Raw genomic sequence first — 19,773 nt, 5'->3', positions numbered from 1 at the left:
TCTTGGTAGGTTTGCAGTTGTGCCATACTCTTTCCATTTTCTGATGATGAATTGAACAGTACTCCGTGAGATGTTCAAAGCTTGGGATATTTTTTTATAACGTAACCCTGCTTAACCACTTCAGCCCCGGATTATTTGGCTGCTGAATGACCAGGCAATTTTTTTGGGTTTCGGCACTGCGTCGCTTTAACTGACAATTGCGCAGTCATGCATCGCTGCATCCAAACAAAATTGACGTCCTTTTTTCCCCACAAATAGAGCTTTCTTTTGGTGGTATTTGATCATATCTGCGGTTTTTATTTGTTGCGATATAAACAAAAAAAGAGCGACAATTTTGAAAAAAACACAATATTTTGTATTTTTTGCCATAATAAATATCCCCATTTTTTTTTTTTAAAAAGCAAATTTTTCTCAGTTTAGGCCGATATGTATTCTTCTACATATTTTTGGTAATAAAAATTGCAATAAGTGTATATTGATTGGTTTGCGCAAAAGTTATAGCGTCTACAAATAGGGTATTGATTTATAGCATTTTTATTATTATTTCTTTTTTTACTAGTAATGGCGGCGATCTGCGATTTTTATCGGGACTGTGACATTATGGCGGACACATCGGACACTTTTGACACATTTTTGGGACCATTGGCTTTTATACAGCGATCGGTGCTATAAAAATGCACTGATTACTGTAAAAATGTCACTGGCAGGGAACACTTGGGGGCGATCAAGGGGTTAATTGTGTTCCCTAGGTGTGTTTCTAACTGTAGAGGGAGGGGACTGACTATAGGAAATGAGAGATCGTGGTTCCTAGCTATTAGGAACTCAGCATCTGTCTCTCCTCACAGAACAGAACAGGGATTTGTGTGTTTACACACACACGTACTTGTTCTGCCTCTCGTGCCCATGATCACTCGCGGCCGGCGGTCATCGCCACTGTCAGTCACGAGCATCGGCACCCCCGCGATGCCTGCTATCCCGCTTAAAGGGACAGACGTATAGCTATGACGGTTTGTGGGATCGTGCCAACCGGCCGCAGTATAATGACGGCGGCTGGTCGACAAAGCGGTTAAGCTTCTAAATAACTTTATCCCTGACCTGTCTGGTGTGTTCCTTGGCCTTCATGATGCTGTTTGTTCACTAAGGTTCTCTAACAAACCCCTGAGGGCTTCACAGAACAGCTGTATTTATACTGAGATTAAATTACACACAGGTGGACTCTATTTACTAATTAGATGACTTCTGAAGGCAATTGGTTCCACTAGATTCTAGTTAGGGGTATCAGAGTAAAGGGGGCTGAATACAAATGCACACTTTTCCAATATTTATTTGTAAAAAAAAAAATTGAAACCCATTTATCGTTTTCCTTCCACCTCACAATTATGTGCCACTTTGTGTTGGTCTATCACATAAAATCCCAGTAAAATACATTTACATTTTTGGTTGAAACATGACAAAATGTGGAAAATTTCAAGGATTATGAATACCTGTTTCAAGGCACTGTACCTTTAATAACTCAACCGCTAGTGTCAAGAGTGAAGAGGAAATATATAAGTGCCCTACCATAAAGGAAATTTACATCATGTTTGGTTACTCTCCCTGGCATGTAATGTGGTTTCTTAAAGTGAACTAATTCATATGTAAACACAAAATGAACAGACTGCATGCAAATTGATTCTAGAGTAGCCCACCACTGCCCTCTGCAAGAATACCTTCCCTGTGTAAACTTCAGCATCTTCTGAAGCCTCTACTTTCTCCTTAATTGTGTTACAATATAATGTTCCCTGAACCAAGACCAGCCAGATATGAGCCAGTGATGGTTAGATGTGGAAATCTGTGGTCACGGTGCTGTGCAGAAACATCTCTAGCTAAGAGTTTTGTTTCTTTTATTTTTACTTCGCAATATGTTTGAATTACAAATTCAAATGTGTTGCTATTACATGTCATTTACATACTTATCTAGTGCCTTATCTAGTGTTGCAGCTCAGGGTTTCTGGAGTATTATCCACAGCTCCCTATGCCCTATCCCAGTTATCCACAATACATTTAAAAATAAAAGCAACCCCTAGACTGTTTACTGAGCCTCAAGAGTGACTGGTGGTGTGCGCCTGGCTGCTGCCGCTCTGAATTGGAGAAGGAACCCGGGGGAAATCAGCAGCCCTTTCAGGGGTGGGTGCCTCGCAACTTTGATAACACCAGTTAAGGTTCCCAATTACGCCCCATGTCTTCTACAGTCCTAACAACACCCCAGCCCCAATAAAAACAATGCCTACTCTTTGCCACGGGGCGCTAAGCATGTTATATTTTTTAAATCAAGCAATGGGGACTAGTTTATGATTTTTTTTTTTTTATTCCTTTATTTTTCATAGAAAGTGCATGTTACAGCCAAAGTCAGTAACAGAGATTATAATAAAATCAGGTAGCAAAAAGGGTCACACAATGTGATCAACAGGCCCGACAATGCACAGGTTGGGTGGCACAAAAGAATAGCATGGTTTTAAAAATATAATAATGATTTTGCACACAGGCCCACTGATTTAATAAATTGCCCCTGCTTAGGCCTTTGAGTTTAGGACATTAACATCAACCCAGTCCTGCCCTCAGGTATGTAGCAATCTGTGCCGTTCTTAAAGTAAACTTCTGCCGGTGTTGTTGGGGCCCTTTAACATTGGTGCGCAAAGTTGTCTCCGAGGGTGAAGTGCAAAAGCAAAATAAAAGTGGAGTTAGGCTCAGAGCTTGTGTAGGCCCCTTGGTAGAAGGAATAAGGCAAGTTCTCAAAATGGCAATGGATAAAGAGAATGTATGTACTAAGGTAAAATGCAGAGTGTAGGGATGCACAGGAGAAATCAAAGTAAAAGTCAACACTCTGGGGTTCTAACAACTTTGGACCCTGTCGCTGGTGTGGATGGCTGCGGCTCTCAGGTGAAAGTGGCAGCAGGTGTGAATAACCTTTAGTGGTAAAGTGTTAATAAGGGCAATAACTCTCCTTAAAGAGGAGCTGCAGTCTGCTCATATAATTTGTAATAAAAACATCTTTGCCATTCTGAAGCTTCCCTCCAACCACTTTACATATTATTTTATATATACTGTGATTCTGTACTTGCCAAATATGCTGCAGAAATCTCCCTCCGCTGTGTCTGGCTGCAACCATTTTAACTATGGGCAGCTAAAGCTGCTGCCTGTTCACTTCCTGGATTTACACAGAGGCACACCTCCAGCTCTGCAGCTCTCATTGGCCCTCTTATAACTCATCCTCCCTCCCTTCCTGGCAAACTCTCACGAGAGTGAGAGAGAGAGCTGTGCATGACAAGAAACAGGAAGTGGGCTGTATAAGGTATTTACTAGCAGAAAAAAAAATGTTTTACTATCCAAAGTTAAAACAACAAGGGCAGAATATTTAATAGATGGAAAGTTGAAAAAAATGACTGCAGCTTTAAGGTCTGGGTTAGCAATCGGCTAGAGTTGTTGTATGGGTCAGTGATCCTCTCACCAGATTGCTCTGTAGCAGTCAGTGTGCAACGGTAAGATGTCTGTGTGGTGGGGGGCCCCCTTAACAGTGATGCAGCGATGGCGACAGTGCCGAAGGCAACTAAAACAGCGATTCTGGATGATGGCTGCTCACACCCCTGACCAGATCCTTGGCTCGGCGCTTAACACAGCAGTCCGCCCTTTGGCTCTGGCACGGCCAGCTCAGCTCAGTTTAGCACAGCACAACTCATGGATTCCTTCCCAATTGGTGCATCTCCCCTCAACTACCCGTCTCCTTCCTGAGCTTTTGTTTATATACCATACCTCCCCCTTCCTGGTGCTTGTGGGCCTTGTAGTTGTGGTCTCCTGTTCAACTGTGTGCAGGGTGGTCTACATCTCCCAGACTGCTCCAGTTATAGTTAGGCAAACTGGTGGACACTGCCATCTTGTGGACAAATAAAGTTCTGCATCTCAGTAACAATGCCCAGAGTTACATTACATAACATGTTAAAAAGATGGGTTTCTATCCACTTTAACAACTTCCCGCCCAAGGTACGTAATAGGACATCCTTGAGTTTGTGCGGGTATATCTGAATGATGCCTGCAGCTACAGGCATCATTCAGATATTGTCTTTTTCAGCCAGCGATTCCCTACACCATAAGAATGACCATAGCTGCTGTTCCATCGCCTGATCATTCTTACGGGCAGTGAGAGGGGATGTCCCCCCCCTCCCACCGCCCTCCGGTGCTTCTGCCGACTCACCGCTTCCATCGGTAAGTCGGAGAATGGATCCACCGGCCCCGGCTGTTTACCATAGAGATTTCCGGCGGACCAGATGGTCGCCGGAGTCTCTATGATCATTCGGAGGCCGGGCGCGATGTCATGACGTCACGCCCTGCCTCTGCATTCAAACAAATGGCGCCGCCTCCTCTGGGAAGCCGAGATTGTTTATTTTTTTTAATTTCATTTCTTATTGACCCCATATCTCACTGTAGAGAGGACCTGTCATGCCATATTCCTATTACAAGGGATGTTTACATTTCTTGTAATAGGAATAAAAGTGATCACATTTTTTTTACATTTTTTTTTAAGTGTCAAACTGAAAAAAGAAAAGTAAAATTAACAATAAAAAAAAAATGTAAAGCACCCCTGTCCCTTGTGCATATGAAAATGGTGTTCAAACCACACATGTGAGGTATCGTCGCGAACGTTAGAGCGAGAGCAATAATTCTAGCTCTAGACCTCCTCTGTAACTCAAAACATGTAACCAGTAAAAAGTGTTCGAAAGATTGCTGTGCAAATACTGTGCGAGATAAAAAGTTGCAACAACCGCCATTGTACTCTCTAGGGTCTTTGCTGTTTTGGGGTTCTATGTAATTTTCTAGCAAAAAAAATATGAATTTTACACATATGAGAGAAATGTCAGAATTGGCCTGGATGGCAAGTGGTTAATGGTCTGTTATAATATTTCCTTATTACCATCATAGTGACCTGTAGTGTACCCATTACCCAAACATTTCCCCGTGTGACCTTCAAAGGAAAAACAGTAACTGTATTGTTTAGCATGTGATACCAACATACTGATCAATATCAGTGATCAAGATATGGTACACATGAACTTCCACTTGTATAAGAACAATGGGGGTTATTTACGAAAGGCAAATACACGTTGCACTACAAGTGCACTTGGAAGTGAAGTCGCTGTAGATCTGAGGGGAAGATCTGAAATGAGGGGAAGCTCTGCTGATTTTATCATCCAATCATGTACAAGCAAAAATGCTGTTTTTTATTTTCCTTGCATGTCCCCCTCAGATCTACAGTGACTGCACTTTCAAGTGCACTTGCAGTGCGCTTGTATTGCAAAGTGGATTTGCCTTTCGTAAATAACCCCCATTGTGTACAGCACTGTTTTAGGCAAGTTTCCAGCAATTTTTTATGAAGACCAAAAAAGTCTAATTTCATTTTTTTAATGTGTTCTGTTCCCCAGGAGACAAAGTACAAGTAGTACTTTGTACTATCTTCCTAGGTGCTAGTTAAGGCTAGCAGTGAGATCAGACAGGCCGTCCCTCCACCCCCGCACTCTGCATCACACTGTTACCTTAGACAGACTCATCATTGGATCTCACCTCCTTATCCAGCCATGTGCTCCAGCTCTGTGCTCCCTCCCAAAGTCTGTTATTAGTGCTGTCATTGGAAGGCCCCTCCTTCTTCACCTCCCACTCTCTGTGCTACTCCCGACACCTCCCTCTGAGTTCACGGGAGCCGGAACAACAGAGGAGGCACTTAGTATCAATTCATGTTGACAGTATTGACTGTCAGCACGCATTTAGAACAACACTGGAAACAACAGTCTTAGTCTAATGCCGCTTACACACGAGCGGACTTTACGGCAGACTTGGTCCGGCGTACTGGATTTCGTCGGACAATTCGATCGTGTGTGGGCTCCAGCTGACTTTGTTTGCTCAAAAGTTGGACGGACTTAGATTTGAAACATGTTTTAAATCAATCCGTCGAAATCGAGTCCGGTCGAAAAGTCCGCTCGTCTGTATGCTAGTTCGACGGACAAAAAGCCACGCTAGGGCAGCTATTGGCTACTGGCTATGAACTTCCTTATTTTAGTCCGGTCGTACGTCATCACATACGAATTCAACGGACTTTGATTGTGTGTAGGCAAGTCCGTTCATTCAGAAAGTCCGTCGTAAAGTCTGTCGAAAAGTCCGCCGGGCAAAGTCTGCCGTAAAGTCCGCTCGTGTGTACGCAGCATTAGACTGAACACAGGAATATTGAAAAAAGGTTGTAAAAAAAAAAAAATAATAATTTAATTTTCCCAAGACTTGTGGCAAAATATAAAATATTCCATGGACTCAACATGCCTCTCAGCAAATAGCTTGGGGTGTCTACTTTCCAAAATGGGTAATTTGGGGGGGGGTTGTGCTATCTTGGCATTTCAGGGCCTCCGAAACTGTGATAGGTAGTGAGGAGTGAAATCACTATTTTACTTCCTTAGAAACCCTAAAGGCGGTGATTGGTTTTGTACACGGTTAGGCTCCCAAAAAGTCTCACACATGTGATATCCCCGTACTCAGGAGAAGCAGCAGAATGTATTTTGGGGTGTAATTCCACATATGCCCATGGCATGTGTGAGCAATATATCATTTCAGTGACAACTTTTTGTAATTTTTATAATTTTTCAATTACTTATGACAAAAAAATTAAATATTCAATGGGCTCAACCTGCCTCTCAGCAATTTCCTTGGGGTGTCTACTTTCCAAAATGGGGTAATTTGGGGGGGGGGGGGGGGGGTTTGTACTGTCCTGCCATTTAAGCACCTCAAAAAATGAGATAGGCAGTCATAAACTAAAAGCTGTGTAAATTCCAGTAAATGTACCCTAGTTTGTAGACGCTATAACTTTTGCACAAACCAATAATTATACGCTTATTGACATTTTTTTTTTTTTTACCCAAGACAAGTGGCTGAATACATTTTGACCTAAATGTATGACTAAAATTGAGTTTATTTGATTTTTTTTTTATAACAAAAAGTAGAAAATATCATTTTTTTTTTAATTTTCACGTTTTTTAGTTTATATCGCAAAAAATAAAAATCCCAGAGGTGATCAAATACAACCAAAAGAAAGCTCTATTTGTGGGAAAAAAAGGACGCAAATTTTGTTTGGATACAGCATTGCATGACCGCGCAATTACCAGTTAAAGCAGCATAGTGCCAAATTGTAAAAAGTGCTCTGGTCATTAAGGGGGCAAATTCTTCCGGTCCTTAAGTGGTTAATCTTTTTCCTGTATGGTTCTCTTTGAGAACAAAAGGTTGCAAAGTACAATATGAAGGTGGGATGTTTTTATTCAGTTCCAGTTATGTAACGCCACAGCCTGTCTCTGCTCTGAAGCTCTTGCTGGCCTCTTCAGGAACTTAAAAAAGGAAGTGATGTTGTCACATACACATGGACGCTAAAGCTGTTAGAGGATAATGTTAACTTGTGTTTCTCTTATTGCGAGATAAAGCTTGTCAGTTGCGGTATTGGCTCTTCTTGTCTTGAATGTGGACGTGTGGCAAAGCATTCCTTCCTGTTTCTGAAAAATTTAGATATTGTTTGCAATGCATGTTTAGTGAGATAACTGTCTTTTGCTTGATTTTGTATACGACCAGCTCCTGGGAAAATGGCCAAATAAAATATGGGAGTATCAGAGTTATGGGGCAAACAGATGTACAGAGTGCCCCCTTGTCCTCTGTGATGACCTTAACGTGAATATTTCAACACCAAGTTTACTATATTATTATGTCATGGGAGACTTTATATTTTTCTTAACCAGTTGCCGACAGGCCATAGCCAAATGACAGCTACAGCGTGGTTGGATAACTCTGGGAGGCCGTCATATGACGGCCTCCCAGAATCAGGAATTTCCGTGACCGTCGGTTCTCCCAGACCCAGAGTGTCACGGATCGGGGTAAAGGGCCAATGAAAGCGGCCCTTTACCACGTGATCACTTGTATACAAACCGGAGCATGTCCGGTTTGGCTACTCTCTCTCCCGATCAGTACAGCGTGTGAGGAGAGGGGCAGAGCCGGGTGCAGCAGTGCTATGGCCTGGATCTGAAGTTCCCACAGCGCTGATCTGTGCCCATCCCTGGCTCATCCATCTATCCATGGATCATTCATCCACATTTATGCTCCTTCCATGACTCATCCATGCCCCATCCATGACTCATCCATGCCCCATCCATGACTCATCCATGCCCCATCCATGATTCATCCATGCCCCATCCATGACTCATCCATGCTCACCCATGCCCCATCCATGACTCATCCATGCCCCATCCATGACTCTTCCATGCCCCATCCATGACTCATCCATGCTCATCCATGCCCCATCCATGACTCATCCATGCCCCATCCATGACTCATCCATGCCCCATCCATGACTCATCCATGCTCATCCATGGCTCATCCAACCACCCATGGCTCATCCATCCATGGCTCATCCATGCTCCATCCATGGCTCATCCATGCTCCATCCATGGGTCACCCATGCTCCATTTATGGCTCATCCATCCCCATCTATGGCTCATTCATGCTCATCCATGACTCATCCATGCCACATCCGTTATCATCTTTGCCACATCCATGCCACATCAGTGCTCATCCGTACCACATCAGTGCTCATCCGTGCTACATCCATGCCACATCAGTGCTCATCCGTGCCACATCAGTGATCATCCGTGCTACATCCATGTCACATCAGTACTCATCCGTGCCACATCCATGCCACATAAGTTCTCATCCGTGCCACATCCATGCCACATCAGTGCTCATCTGTGCCACATCCACGCCACTACAGTGCCCATCAGTGCCTCACAAAAGTGTAATAAGTAGTCAAATTAGATGAAAATGTATGTCCTTAGAACACCTGACCATGCTCCCTCCATGTTGGGCCTCTGTATATGGCCAGGCTGTGTAAAACGCTCACACATGTGGCATCGCTATACTCGGGACAAGTAGCAGAGTGTATTTTGGGGTGTAATTTTTGCTATGTACATGCTATGTGTTGGAAATATCTTATAAATGGACAACTTTGTGTAAAAAAAAAAATGCGTTTTCCTTTTTTTCCACATTTTCCAAAAACTTGTGGAAAAAAAATGACATGTTCAAAAGACTCATTATGCCGTATAGATTATACATGTATGTTAGAGGATAATGTTAACTTGTGTTTCTCTTATTGTGAGATAAAGCTTGTCAGTTGCTGTATTGGTTCCTCTTGTCTTGAATGTGGACGTGTGGCAAAGCATTCATTCCTGTTTCAATGGATTGACCCTTTAAAGTGTACTACTACATTTTATATAAAAGGTGAAGGCGTTACATCCCATGTCAAGGTTTACAGTTGTTTGTGTCACTGCTGGGGATTCGCCCAGGGCCGGATTAAGAACATCATGGGCCTGGTGCTGAGGATTTTGGTGGAGCTTTTTATAAAAAATCGAAATAAATAGATAAAAATGCAAACAATTTTTTTGTTATAACAAATTAAATTAAATAGAGAGAGGGAGGATGAGAGAGAGAGAAAGGGGTGAGAGAGGGGTGAGGGGTAAGGGAGGGAGGATGAGAGAGAGAGAGAGAGGATGCGCATGAGCATGCGTGGGAGTGACATCAACGCAGCCTGGCCAAGGCAAGTGACCGAAGGAACAGAACCCGGAAGGAAGACCGGGTGATGATGAAAGTGCCCGGGACCCGCCGGATTGATCACAGCACAGCGCTGGAGGGCTCACTCTGACAGGTAAGTGTACCCTAATGTGCTAATATGCTGTGCATACTTGTACATTATGGCATAACCTACCTCAGGGCCTCTAAAAATTAGTAATGTTAGCAAAGTTTACTACCGCTTTAATATCACAGGATCCCAGGAGCCTCTCATGGGGCCCCCTACTGACTCGGTGGGCCTTGGACAACGCCCAAGTGCATAGTTGCCAACATTTCAAAAATATTTTCAGAGACACTTTTTTTTACCAGTGTTATATTTAGAGTAGCTGACATCCCCTATGTTCCTCTATACATCACAATAGTAATCACAAAATTAAATGAGTACTAATAATGGGGAGAACAAACAAATATGAGGACTGAGAAGATTTTCATTTAGTTAAACTAACAGAATTGTGCCCATTCTAGAGCTGGTAACATTGAGGATATCCAATATAATTTTAAAGAACTGTTTTTGTGGGTAAGAGGCATAGGGGAGGAGTATGGATGGTATAAAAGTGGGAAGTATCTGCAGGTAAGGGAAAGGAATGTGGAGGGTATGGCAGTGGGCACTATGTATAGGAGATGAGTGTGCAGGGTATGGCAGTAGGCAGTATGCACAGCAGAAGAGTGTGGAGGGTTGACAGTGGGCACTATGTACAGGAGAGGAATGTGGAGGGTATGCCAGTGGGCAGTATGTACAAGAAAAGAGTGCGGAGGGGACAACATTGAGCAGTATGAACAGGAGAGGAGTGTGGAGGGTATGACAGAGGACAGTATGTACAGGAGAGAAGTGTGGAGGGTATGACAGCGGGCACTATGTACAGGAGAGGAGTGTGGAGGGTATGACAGTGGGCACTATGTACAGGAGAGGAGTGTGGAGGGTATGACGACGGGCACTATGTACAGGTGGGGAGGATGAAGGAATCTGGGAAGGAAAAATGTAAAGGTTTATGGAAGGATGTTTAGGAACTGTGTAGTGGTTAAGCAGTCCATACATGGATTGAAATGAAGCCAATTAGGCAGAGACCAGCCATAGTCGATCTATCTATGGGTTAGCTGTTTTTACACAAGTCAATCTATTAATCAACTTGAGTACAACCAGCCTTTTTTCCAAAACAATCAGTGCTGCCAGCTATAGTTAGCAACACTGATCATTGTATGGTGTGGGTAGGGAAGGTTCCCCACTGGCAGAACACAATAACACTGCAGGAGTGATTCCACCATCCACAGGTCAGCAGGTGAGAGGATGTGTGGGGACAGGCTGGGGAGAGAGGTCTGTCAGCAGGGGATGTGAGGTGGTCATGGAGGGATATTAATCAGCGGGTGGGGGGAGTAACTGGGAGTGATATCTTTGGAGTAGGGTCTGTCATCTGCAGGTTGGGATATGGTCATCTGTGATATAAGTTGAAGGGATATGGCTAACATGTGAAGTGACTGGGGAGTGACCTGGTTGGTGGTGAGTGTGAAATGGATGATGTGTTTCAAGTTTCTTTCACATCTGCGACAATACTTACTGCCCTCTGAAAAGTGATCTGTGGTGGATTGCTTTTCAACGAGTGATATAGCAGCAGCTGACAGGCGTTCATGAGGTGCTACTGCCGCCTCCTCGTTTTTTTTTTTTACATTACTGAATGGTATTTTTACATTGTTGGACCATGCTGCTACTGCGAGCGAGTTTGGCTTGCAGTTGGTGCTGCCTATCAAACTCTGCAGCCTGAGTTAAAGATGCTGCAGCTAAAGAAATTACAAAAAAAAAAAAAAGTCGAAACTGCAAAGTAAAGTATTACAGCTACGAAATTCGTACAGCCCTGTCCAAATGTAGTTTTAAGATTTGGGTCAGGGACGTGCGGTGAGGTCAGTGGCTGGTGAGGCACTGGCTAGTATCAGAGACAGATACACACAGGTTACATACGCTGTGAACGTTAGAGCGAGAGCAATAATTCTAGCACTAGACTTCCTCTGTAACGCTAAACATGTAACCTGTAAAAAATTTAAAATCGTCGCCTATGAAGATTTTTAGGTACTGAAGTTTGGCGCCATTCCACAAGTGTGCGCAATTGTAAAGCTTGACATATTAGGTATCTATTTACTCAGGGTAACATCATCTTTCATAGTATACAAAAACAAAATCGGGCTAACTTTAGTGTTTTTTAAATTTTTTTTATTCATGAAGCAGTTTCTTTCCAAAAAAAAGTTTGAAAAAATTGCTGCGCAAATACTGTGCAACATAAAAAGTTGCAACCACCACCATTTTATTCACTAGGGTGTCTGCTAAAACAATATTTATAATGTCTGAGGGTTCTGAGTAATTTTCTAGCAAAAAAATTATGATTTTTACATGTAGGAGAGAAGAGTCAGAATTGGCCTGGGGGCAAGGGGTTAATTATAATAAGTAAGTAATATACAAATAATTATTATATTATAGTTTTTAAGGTAATTTACTATATTTTAAAAAAACTGTAATCAAGCAGGTGGATTAACGAACAAATTACTGAAGATTGAAGTTTGAAAACTCCCTACCCACCTCTACACTCCCCTTGGCCAGGCATCAATATCTCTTACACTGAACTGGTCTTGTGGATTATGCCCCATGATCACTAACATCCAGTTAAAACCCAGAAAAGTCACCACATGACTTCAGCATGCCCAATCATGCGGAGGTGTGGAGCTCTCCTGGGAGAGCTGGAGAAGAAAGGAGGAGGGAATGTGAAGTACACAGAATGCCTCTCTTACACTCCTGCATGAGGGGGAAGAAATGGACACCTATTCCTCTGTGTATCTGTTTTTATCTTACTGAAGAAAGATAAAAGGATTGCTCAGAGCTGGGTTAACTCTTCGTGGCAAGACTAGGCACAGATGAAATGACATCCTGTAACAGATATGAGTCTTAACTGAAAAAAAATTGGGGGGTTTTGGGTTAGCTCCAATAGCCCCTTATGTTAATCCGACCCTGGATTCACCCTCTCTATTCTTCTTGGTGACTAATGTCACCGAGAGAGAAAGTGATACTACATAATCTAAAATTGTAAGGTTATCCTTGAAACAAGGAGTAAGAGGACACCTTCCAATGGTGACACCTATTCTGATGACAACTGTCTAGGAGAGGATTTTTTCCTTTCAGTTCTGTTTGTGTCTCTGAGACAGAAAAGGAAAGTAGTATCTCCCTGAAAGACCTCTCAAAAAAAAAAAAAAAACTGACAGAGGTTCGAAGTATTCGCTATTCTATCACAAACTAAAAGAAAAAGTCTTAGCTACAAATTAAGAGAAGTAATGCTTAAAGTGGTGTTCTGGCCGAAATTATACTTTTTAAATAAAAATACCCATATATTACACAAGCTTAATGTATTCTAGTAAATTTAGTCTGTAAACTAAGGTCTGTTTTGTTAGTTTATAGCAGTAGTTTGTTATTTTATAAACTTACAGCAGGCCGTGGCCATCTTAAGTGTGGGCATCTGAAGCCAGACTGTATTTCTTCCTAGATCTCGTCCTTGCAGATCTCGCACATGCTCAGTGCAGCACAAGCAGTGTAATAGGTTTCAGGTCAGGTTTCCATAGCAACGGCAGTGCCAGAGGAAGTTGCCGCCCCTTCCCAGAAGGCATTGCAAACAGGAAATGATGCGATGGGCCACGGCCAGGGAGGAGGAAGAGAAAAATGAATACAGCAGATATACAGTAGGTGCTGAGAAAAAATTTTTTTAAATATCCAATTCGTTGAGGGATGCTGAAGAGATGTAAAAGTGGGTGGAACTCCACTTTAAAGCTCTTTCTAAATTATAGAAACAGTGGACATAGACTATATTGATTGGCAAAGATGAAGTTTCCATGAAGCAAGGGCTAATTCACTCCATTTTGTATTGTAGGGTAGATGATCTGGGATTTTTTTCATTCTTGAAGGGTAACATTAAAGCTAAAGTTTAGTAATTTTCTTGAGAGGATATGCACCAAGCATATTAGCTATGTACAATGGTGTGTTTCCAATGTATGTGCAATGGTGTGTTTCCAATGTTCTGCAGACTTCTGCAGTAGCTGCTGTTAACCCAAGCAGCTTTGGAAGATCGCTGCTCAGGGCAATATCCAACATCTATGACGGCAGCATGAAGGGTGGATTTGTACAAGAAGCAGACATCTGCAGGACGTGGATACAACCTATTACATGTAATTATTTAATTTAATGCTGTATCCCCCCAAAAATTACTAAACTTTAGCTTTCACCGAGATTGGAAAAAATTGGATAAGTGAGAGGAATGCTCAACCTATTGTATATCAGCAACTTGTAAGATATTGTGGGGATTGAGGTTCTAGAAAAATCAATTCAAACCATAAATGTGGAAATCAAATTACTTTACAGTTTTCCAATAAAACTTTTTTTTCCTTTATTGTAGGACATCTAGCTCCTCAATTGTCAACAAACTGTAAAAATGGACAATATGGAACCTATTCCAGAGGCTCCAGCCACAGAACACAAACTCTCACTGGTCACTCCTATTCGTGCCGCAATTCGAATACGCAGAAGGATTCGAACATTTAAAAAAAGCCATCTTCACTTGGATCTGTCTGGCAAGAGACCTTTGGATAATAATAAATCTTGCCTATTTCGTCGGCAGCTGTCTACCGAGCATTCCATCTATAGGCCCTCCAGCTTTGAAACCCCTAACTTTTTTAAATTTGACACTCCAACCTTGGAGCAGGTTGCCTTAAGTAATCTAAAGCGTCATAAAAAACGTAAGAAGTCCAGAGCGGTACTTTATCCAGGAAACTCCAAAAGGTATTTACCAGTGGAACAGAAAAGCAAAGCAAAACGATGCCTAATGTTGTTAGTTGGGATCATTTGCTTCCAAATCTTGAATGCTATTGAGAACTTGGATGACAATGTGCTAAAATATGAACTAGATGGACTTGAGAAAACAATGCATCGGGAAGTATTTGGACAAAAGTATGCCATTGAGGGAATAATGGATCACCTGAAGGACTACCTGGCAACTCATTGTCATAATAAACCATTAGTGATGTCAATGAACGGTCCTAGTGGTGTTGGTAAGAGCCACATGGGACGTACATTGGCCAAGCACTTTCGTGCAGTCATGGACAATGATTTTGTTATGCAATACTATGTCATGCACAACTGCCCGAAAGATAGTGATATTGAGGTTTGTAAGAACAGTTTAGTGGACTTGATTTCAGACATGGTGACCCGGGCAGAGATTGAGGAAAAAATCCCTGTCTTTATATTTGATGAAATGGAGCATATGCCCCTTCCACTTTTAGACACGTTACAAAGTTACTTTTACTTAAACCAAAACAATGAGTATCTCAATGCCATCTACATCTTAATCAGCAACATTGGAGGAAATGAGGTGACCAGGTTTATCCTGCAAAATTCATCCAGCGATGTTTTGAACGTTCCGCAAGAACTGAAAAGCATTATCCAATCTTCTTTGAAACAGCACCACAGAATTTGGGATATTGCTGAAATTGTCCCTTTCACTTTGTTGGAGAAAAGCCATATCGCCAATTGCTTTTTAGATGAGCTCTTACGGGAAGGGTTTTACCCAGACAATAACAACATTGAAAGCTTGACAGGACAGCTAAAATATTACACTACAAAGGACAAGCAATACTCCATCACTGGGTGCAAACAGGTGGTAGCCAAAGTGAATCTTTTACATTCATACACATGATTGTTGGGATTAAACCATTCTGATTGCTGTCTGGAAAGTTTATCACCCATATTCAAAGTCAATAAAAGAGAGTCTGTAAGTTTAATAACCCTTTGCCCTTTGAGGTGAATTTCTGAGTATAATTCCACCAATAACACGTTTGTACATGGGGTTGGTACTGTATTATTCTCTGAATGTTTGTGTGGGTTTCCTCCTATAGTCCAATTACAAACTTGTGGGACTGCACTGGTCCTAAGCAGCATTCCCCACTAACTCAGAGATACAGATGTTAGGATTGAAAATAGCCTGCATAGCAGCTTTCATAAGTACAATGTTCAAATTCTTTCCTCCTTTGTAAACCCTGAAAATATTGTAGACCCTAGATCAGTGGTCTCCAAGCTGCAGCCCTTTACTTGCCTGTATCTGGCCCTTGAGGCACCATTTCATCCACTGACACCAATGATGGGGTACCATTCCTCCCACAGACATCTATGATAGGGCACCATTCCTCCCCTAAATATTCAACTAGAGAGTAACATTTCTCTTGCTGATACCAACAATGGGGCACTATTCCTACCATTAAAACCAACGAGGAGGCACTGTTTACTTCCACTGATGCCAAGGCGTTTTCTAATCCCACTGGTCACAGTCTGGCCCCCTAAATCCTAAAGGACAGTTAACTGGCCCTTTGTTTAGAACGTTTGAAAACCCTTTCCCTAGATGTTGTGCCTACAAACAACAACCTCAGACCAATACAAGTAGCTTTACGCGTAGGGCTTTTGAATGAAAAAGAAGCACAAGTCAGAATTTTTTTCTAACTCTCCTTAACCAAAAAAAAGTATCTTACAGGAAAACACATCTTAACACTTAACCATCCCTATTACTAAAACCACTTAATCCCCCACCCAAAAAAAATATTTCTTATTCCCCTTCCAACACTTATCACATGACCCTTAATTTACCCAATTTTACGCTCAGAGTTATTCAAACCAGAAGACTAAAGACATTTTGTGAGTGCAGGGCTTCGTGGACCTGCCCTCTGAGGGAATTTCACTGCAGCACGCAGCACGCAGCACTCAGAATATAAAGAAGTAGAGAGTGACCGTGATGTCATCAGCATCCCTCTCAGCTTCATTAAGGATCAATAACGGAGAGTGGGGATGAGGAAGAAGACTTCACCCATCACTCAACCAGTCAAAAGATATCTGGAAAGGTTAAGTATAAAAAAATAAAATAAAAAAAACACACAAAATATAGTTGGGGGGCGGAGGTGTTTGGAGGATGGGGGCTCCAGGGAGAGAGAGAGCAATTAGGGAACAATTTGGATTCAAGAATTCAGATTAACTGAATTCCCATAAACTCTAATATCAACCACAGCATTTAAACTAAGCACCCTAACCCCTAAACTACTCTGTAATTCTGCAACCTCCCCCCTCCCTCCTTTATTTATTATGTACGTCATCCTGCATCAGAAGAGGCTGCACTAAATTGTCATAGTCCTGTGCTGAAAGTTACCAGAGCCAAGGATGCTGCACTGAAAATAAAAGCTCCAGTCTTTAAGGGCCCAGGAGAAAATCCAGCTTTGACCACAAGTAGCACATTAAAAAGCATAAGCTCCTCGGGGGCAGGGACGGATATCAATGTTGAAAATTAAAGTCTATAAGCTCCTTGGGGAAAGTGACTGATGTGACTGTAGAATACATAATTTGAAAATGCAGAATGCGATAGCACTGTGAACATAGAGAAATAAATTAATCTTAATATTATAAGTCTCTGTGCTCTGGCTATCTTCACTGTGCACTAGGTCTGAAAAGGTAATGGGCTTATTAAACTGACAGACTCACTTTAACATCTCCACTGTCTGCAACTGCGAGGAGGATAAATCATTTTTAATTACACTGATAGAAAGAATATATCAACAAGGGCATTAGGAATGCAACTGTTTACTAACTGGTAACTGAAACATTCCAAGGACATTATTTAGAGCTTATTGGAAAGAGGTGGTTTAATAATGGAACGGTTATCTGAGAAGCCATATCAGATCTAGAAAAGTTGTTAAAATAAATTAAACAGAAGTTGCTTTTTTTTGGCCTTTTTTATTCAGAAATTGTGTAAATGTTTTTCCTTTTCCTTTTTTCCTCTATGTTTATAGCATTCTAATACCCTGCAGATGGACTAAACCAGTGTATGAGGACATTAGGGCCCTTTCACACGTGCTGACCATTCAGATCTGCCTATCAGTTTTTCAGGCGGACCTGAACGGACGCTACATACATCTCTATGGAGCGATGGATGTTAGCAGTGACATGTCTGCTGACATCCACTCAGATCCACTCCACTAAATCCAGACGGATGTCCTATTTTCCATCAGTCTGGCAGATCGGATGAAAACAGACAGGCTGTCCGTTTTCATCCGATACCCCCATAGAGGAGAGCGGAGATCTGACAGGTCCGTTTCTGCACAGTGTGCAGAGACGGACTTGTCATCCGGTGGCTCAGCGGGGATCAATGGATCGATCCCTGCTGAGCAAGTGGATGTCTGAAAACGGATCCGCATGTGTGAAAGAGCCCTAAGTATGTTGGAAAAAAGCAGCCAATAAGCACTTCATATATCTCACCTTCAGTTTATGAAAAAATTAATTGATTGGTCAACTCCAGTTTTTTATCTTTAGTTTTAAAACCTAACTCTGTCCAAAAATATTCCTTTAGATTTAGATAAAGCGTTCCTACTAAGATACCCTCTATTCCTATGCTGTGTCATTGGGTGTAGGTGTATGGACAGAAAGTGAGAACAAAACTTTCAAAAATAGATACAAACAGCAATAAGGCATTGTTTAATACAGTGAAGAGGGGTAATAAACGCTTTCAGATGATTATTGTTGTATGGGACCCAATTACCATATAAGCCGACCCGAATATAAGCCGAGGCACCTAATTTTACCACAAAAAACTGGGAAAACTTATTGACTGGAGTATAAGCCTAAGGTGAGAAATGCGCAACTACTGTAAGTGGAAAAGAGGGTCAGCAATGTCCATTTGCAGTCATAGGTCCCCCGAACTTCAAACTCGGTAGTTAAGGGTTCCTAGATGCCCCCTAGCTGCAGCCAAAATTTGACGTCTCTGGACCCAAAGGGTCCCGAAATGACATTGCTGCAGATGGACACAGTTGACTGACTTTGGGGCCCCGTATTTTGGGGCCACTTGGTGCTAAGAACCCCAAATTTTGGTGTGGGGGTTCCTAGCACCAAGTGGCCCTGAGATACGGGGCCCTAAGTCGGTTCGGAAAATGCCAAGCACTTTTCTGCAGCAGAGAATTACATTTTCCGAACCGACTTTGGGGCCCTGTATCTCAGGGCCACTTGGTGCTAGGATATGTTTTAGTGCTAGTTCCACTGGGTTTACACAAATTTGGGGTTCCTAGCACCAAGTGGCATCGAGATACGAGGCCCCAAAGTTGGTTCGGAAAATGTCATTCTCTGCTGCAGAAAAGTGCATGACTTGAGTATAAGCCGAGGGGGGCATTTTGAGCACAAAAAAATGTGCTGAAAAACTCGGCTTATACTCGAGTATATATGGTATATTATATTTCTCCTCACTGCCTATACCAATTACTCCCCATATGCTAAATTCACAAAGCTAATACACCACAATAAAGATACTTATTTTCAAAATGGTGACAGCTACACTATATTACCAAAAGTATTAGGGCGCCTGCCTTTAAGGGCAGATGAACCTTCATCCTTTAACTTTCCTCAGCCTTCCTTCTATTCCCATTTCCCCACCCTCCAACATGCTCACATCTTTGCTATAACATCCTCTCTCCTCAAACTCTCATTTCTTTACCCCCCCCCCTCTCAAGCCCGCAACCTGTACATATCTCCCTCTCTTCTGCCCACTCAATATTACTGCACTTATCACCTTCTGCTCATTCTAAGCCCACACAGTATCACCACTTCCACTCCACTGCCCTCCTATAAATCCTACTTCCACCTTACCACCCTCACTCTCCTACTACTCCTAATGTCTGGGGACAACGCACCTAACACCGGCCCTCCCACACCCAATTCCTACCCCCAAAATTAGTTGTCTACCTCCTCGAACAGTAGTCGTAACTCCCACCTTCTCATCGCAATTGCCCTGATTCCACAAGTCAGCCCCCTCTTTCATGTGCCCTCTGGAATGCCCACTCGGTCTTCAACAAACTAGCTTCTGTCAATTACCTTTTCCTCTCCAAATCCCTTAATCTATTTGCTATTACCGAAACGTAGCTCCAGTAATTCGACACTACCTCTCCAGCTTCCCTGTCCCACAGTGGCCTCCTCTGGACTCACTCCACCAGACCCAGTGGACAAAAAGGAGGTGGCGTCGGACTTCTTCTCTCCCCACAATGCACCTTCCAGGTTCT

At 42.4% G+C, this 19,773-nt stretch overlaps 1 protein-coding gene across 2 annotated transcripts in view; it reads left to right on the top strand.

Annotated features, from left to right (window-relative positions):
* Positions 1–17,453, top strand: part of TOR4A (torsin family 4 member A) — a 75,758-nt gene extending 58,305 nt beyond the window's left edge. For both annotated transcript variants that reach the window (XM_073600051.1, XM_073600050.1), the window contains exon 2: positions 14,094–17,453. In XM_073600051.1, coding sequence (XP_073456152.1) covers positions 14,130–15,389 — 1,260 coding nt within the window. In that variant the 5' untranslated portion in view covers positions 14,094–14,129 and the 3' untranslated portion in view covers positions 15,390–17,453. The remainder of the gene's footprint in view (positions 1–14,093) is intronic.
* The last annotated feature ends 2,320 nt before the right edge of the window (positions 17,454–19,773 follow it).

Source organism: Aquarana catesbeiana, linkage group LG09 (genome assembly GCF_042186555.1).
Source record: "Aquarana catesbeiana isolate 2022-GZ linkage group LG09, ASM4218655v1, whole genome shotgun sequence".
Taxonomy (NCBI): Eukaryota; Metazoa; Chordata; class Amphibia; order Anura; family Ranidae; genus Aquarana; species Aquarana catesbeiana.
Note: the sequence above shows the minus strand (reverse complement) of the source record. Positions and strands in the feature narration are given on the sequence as shown.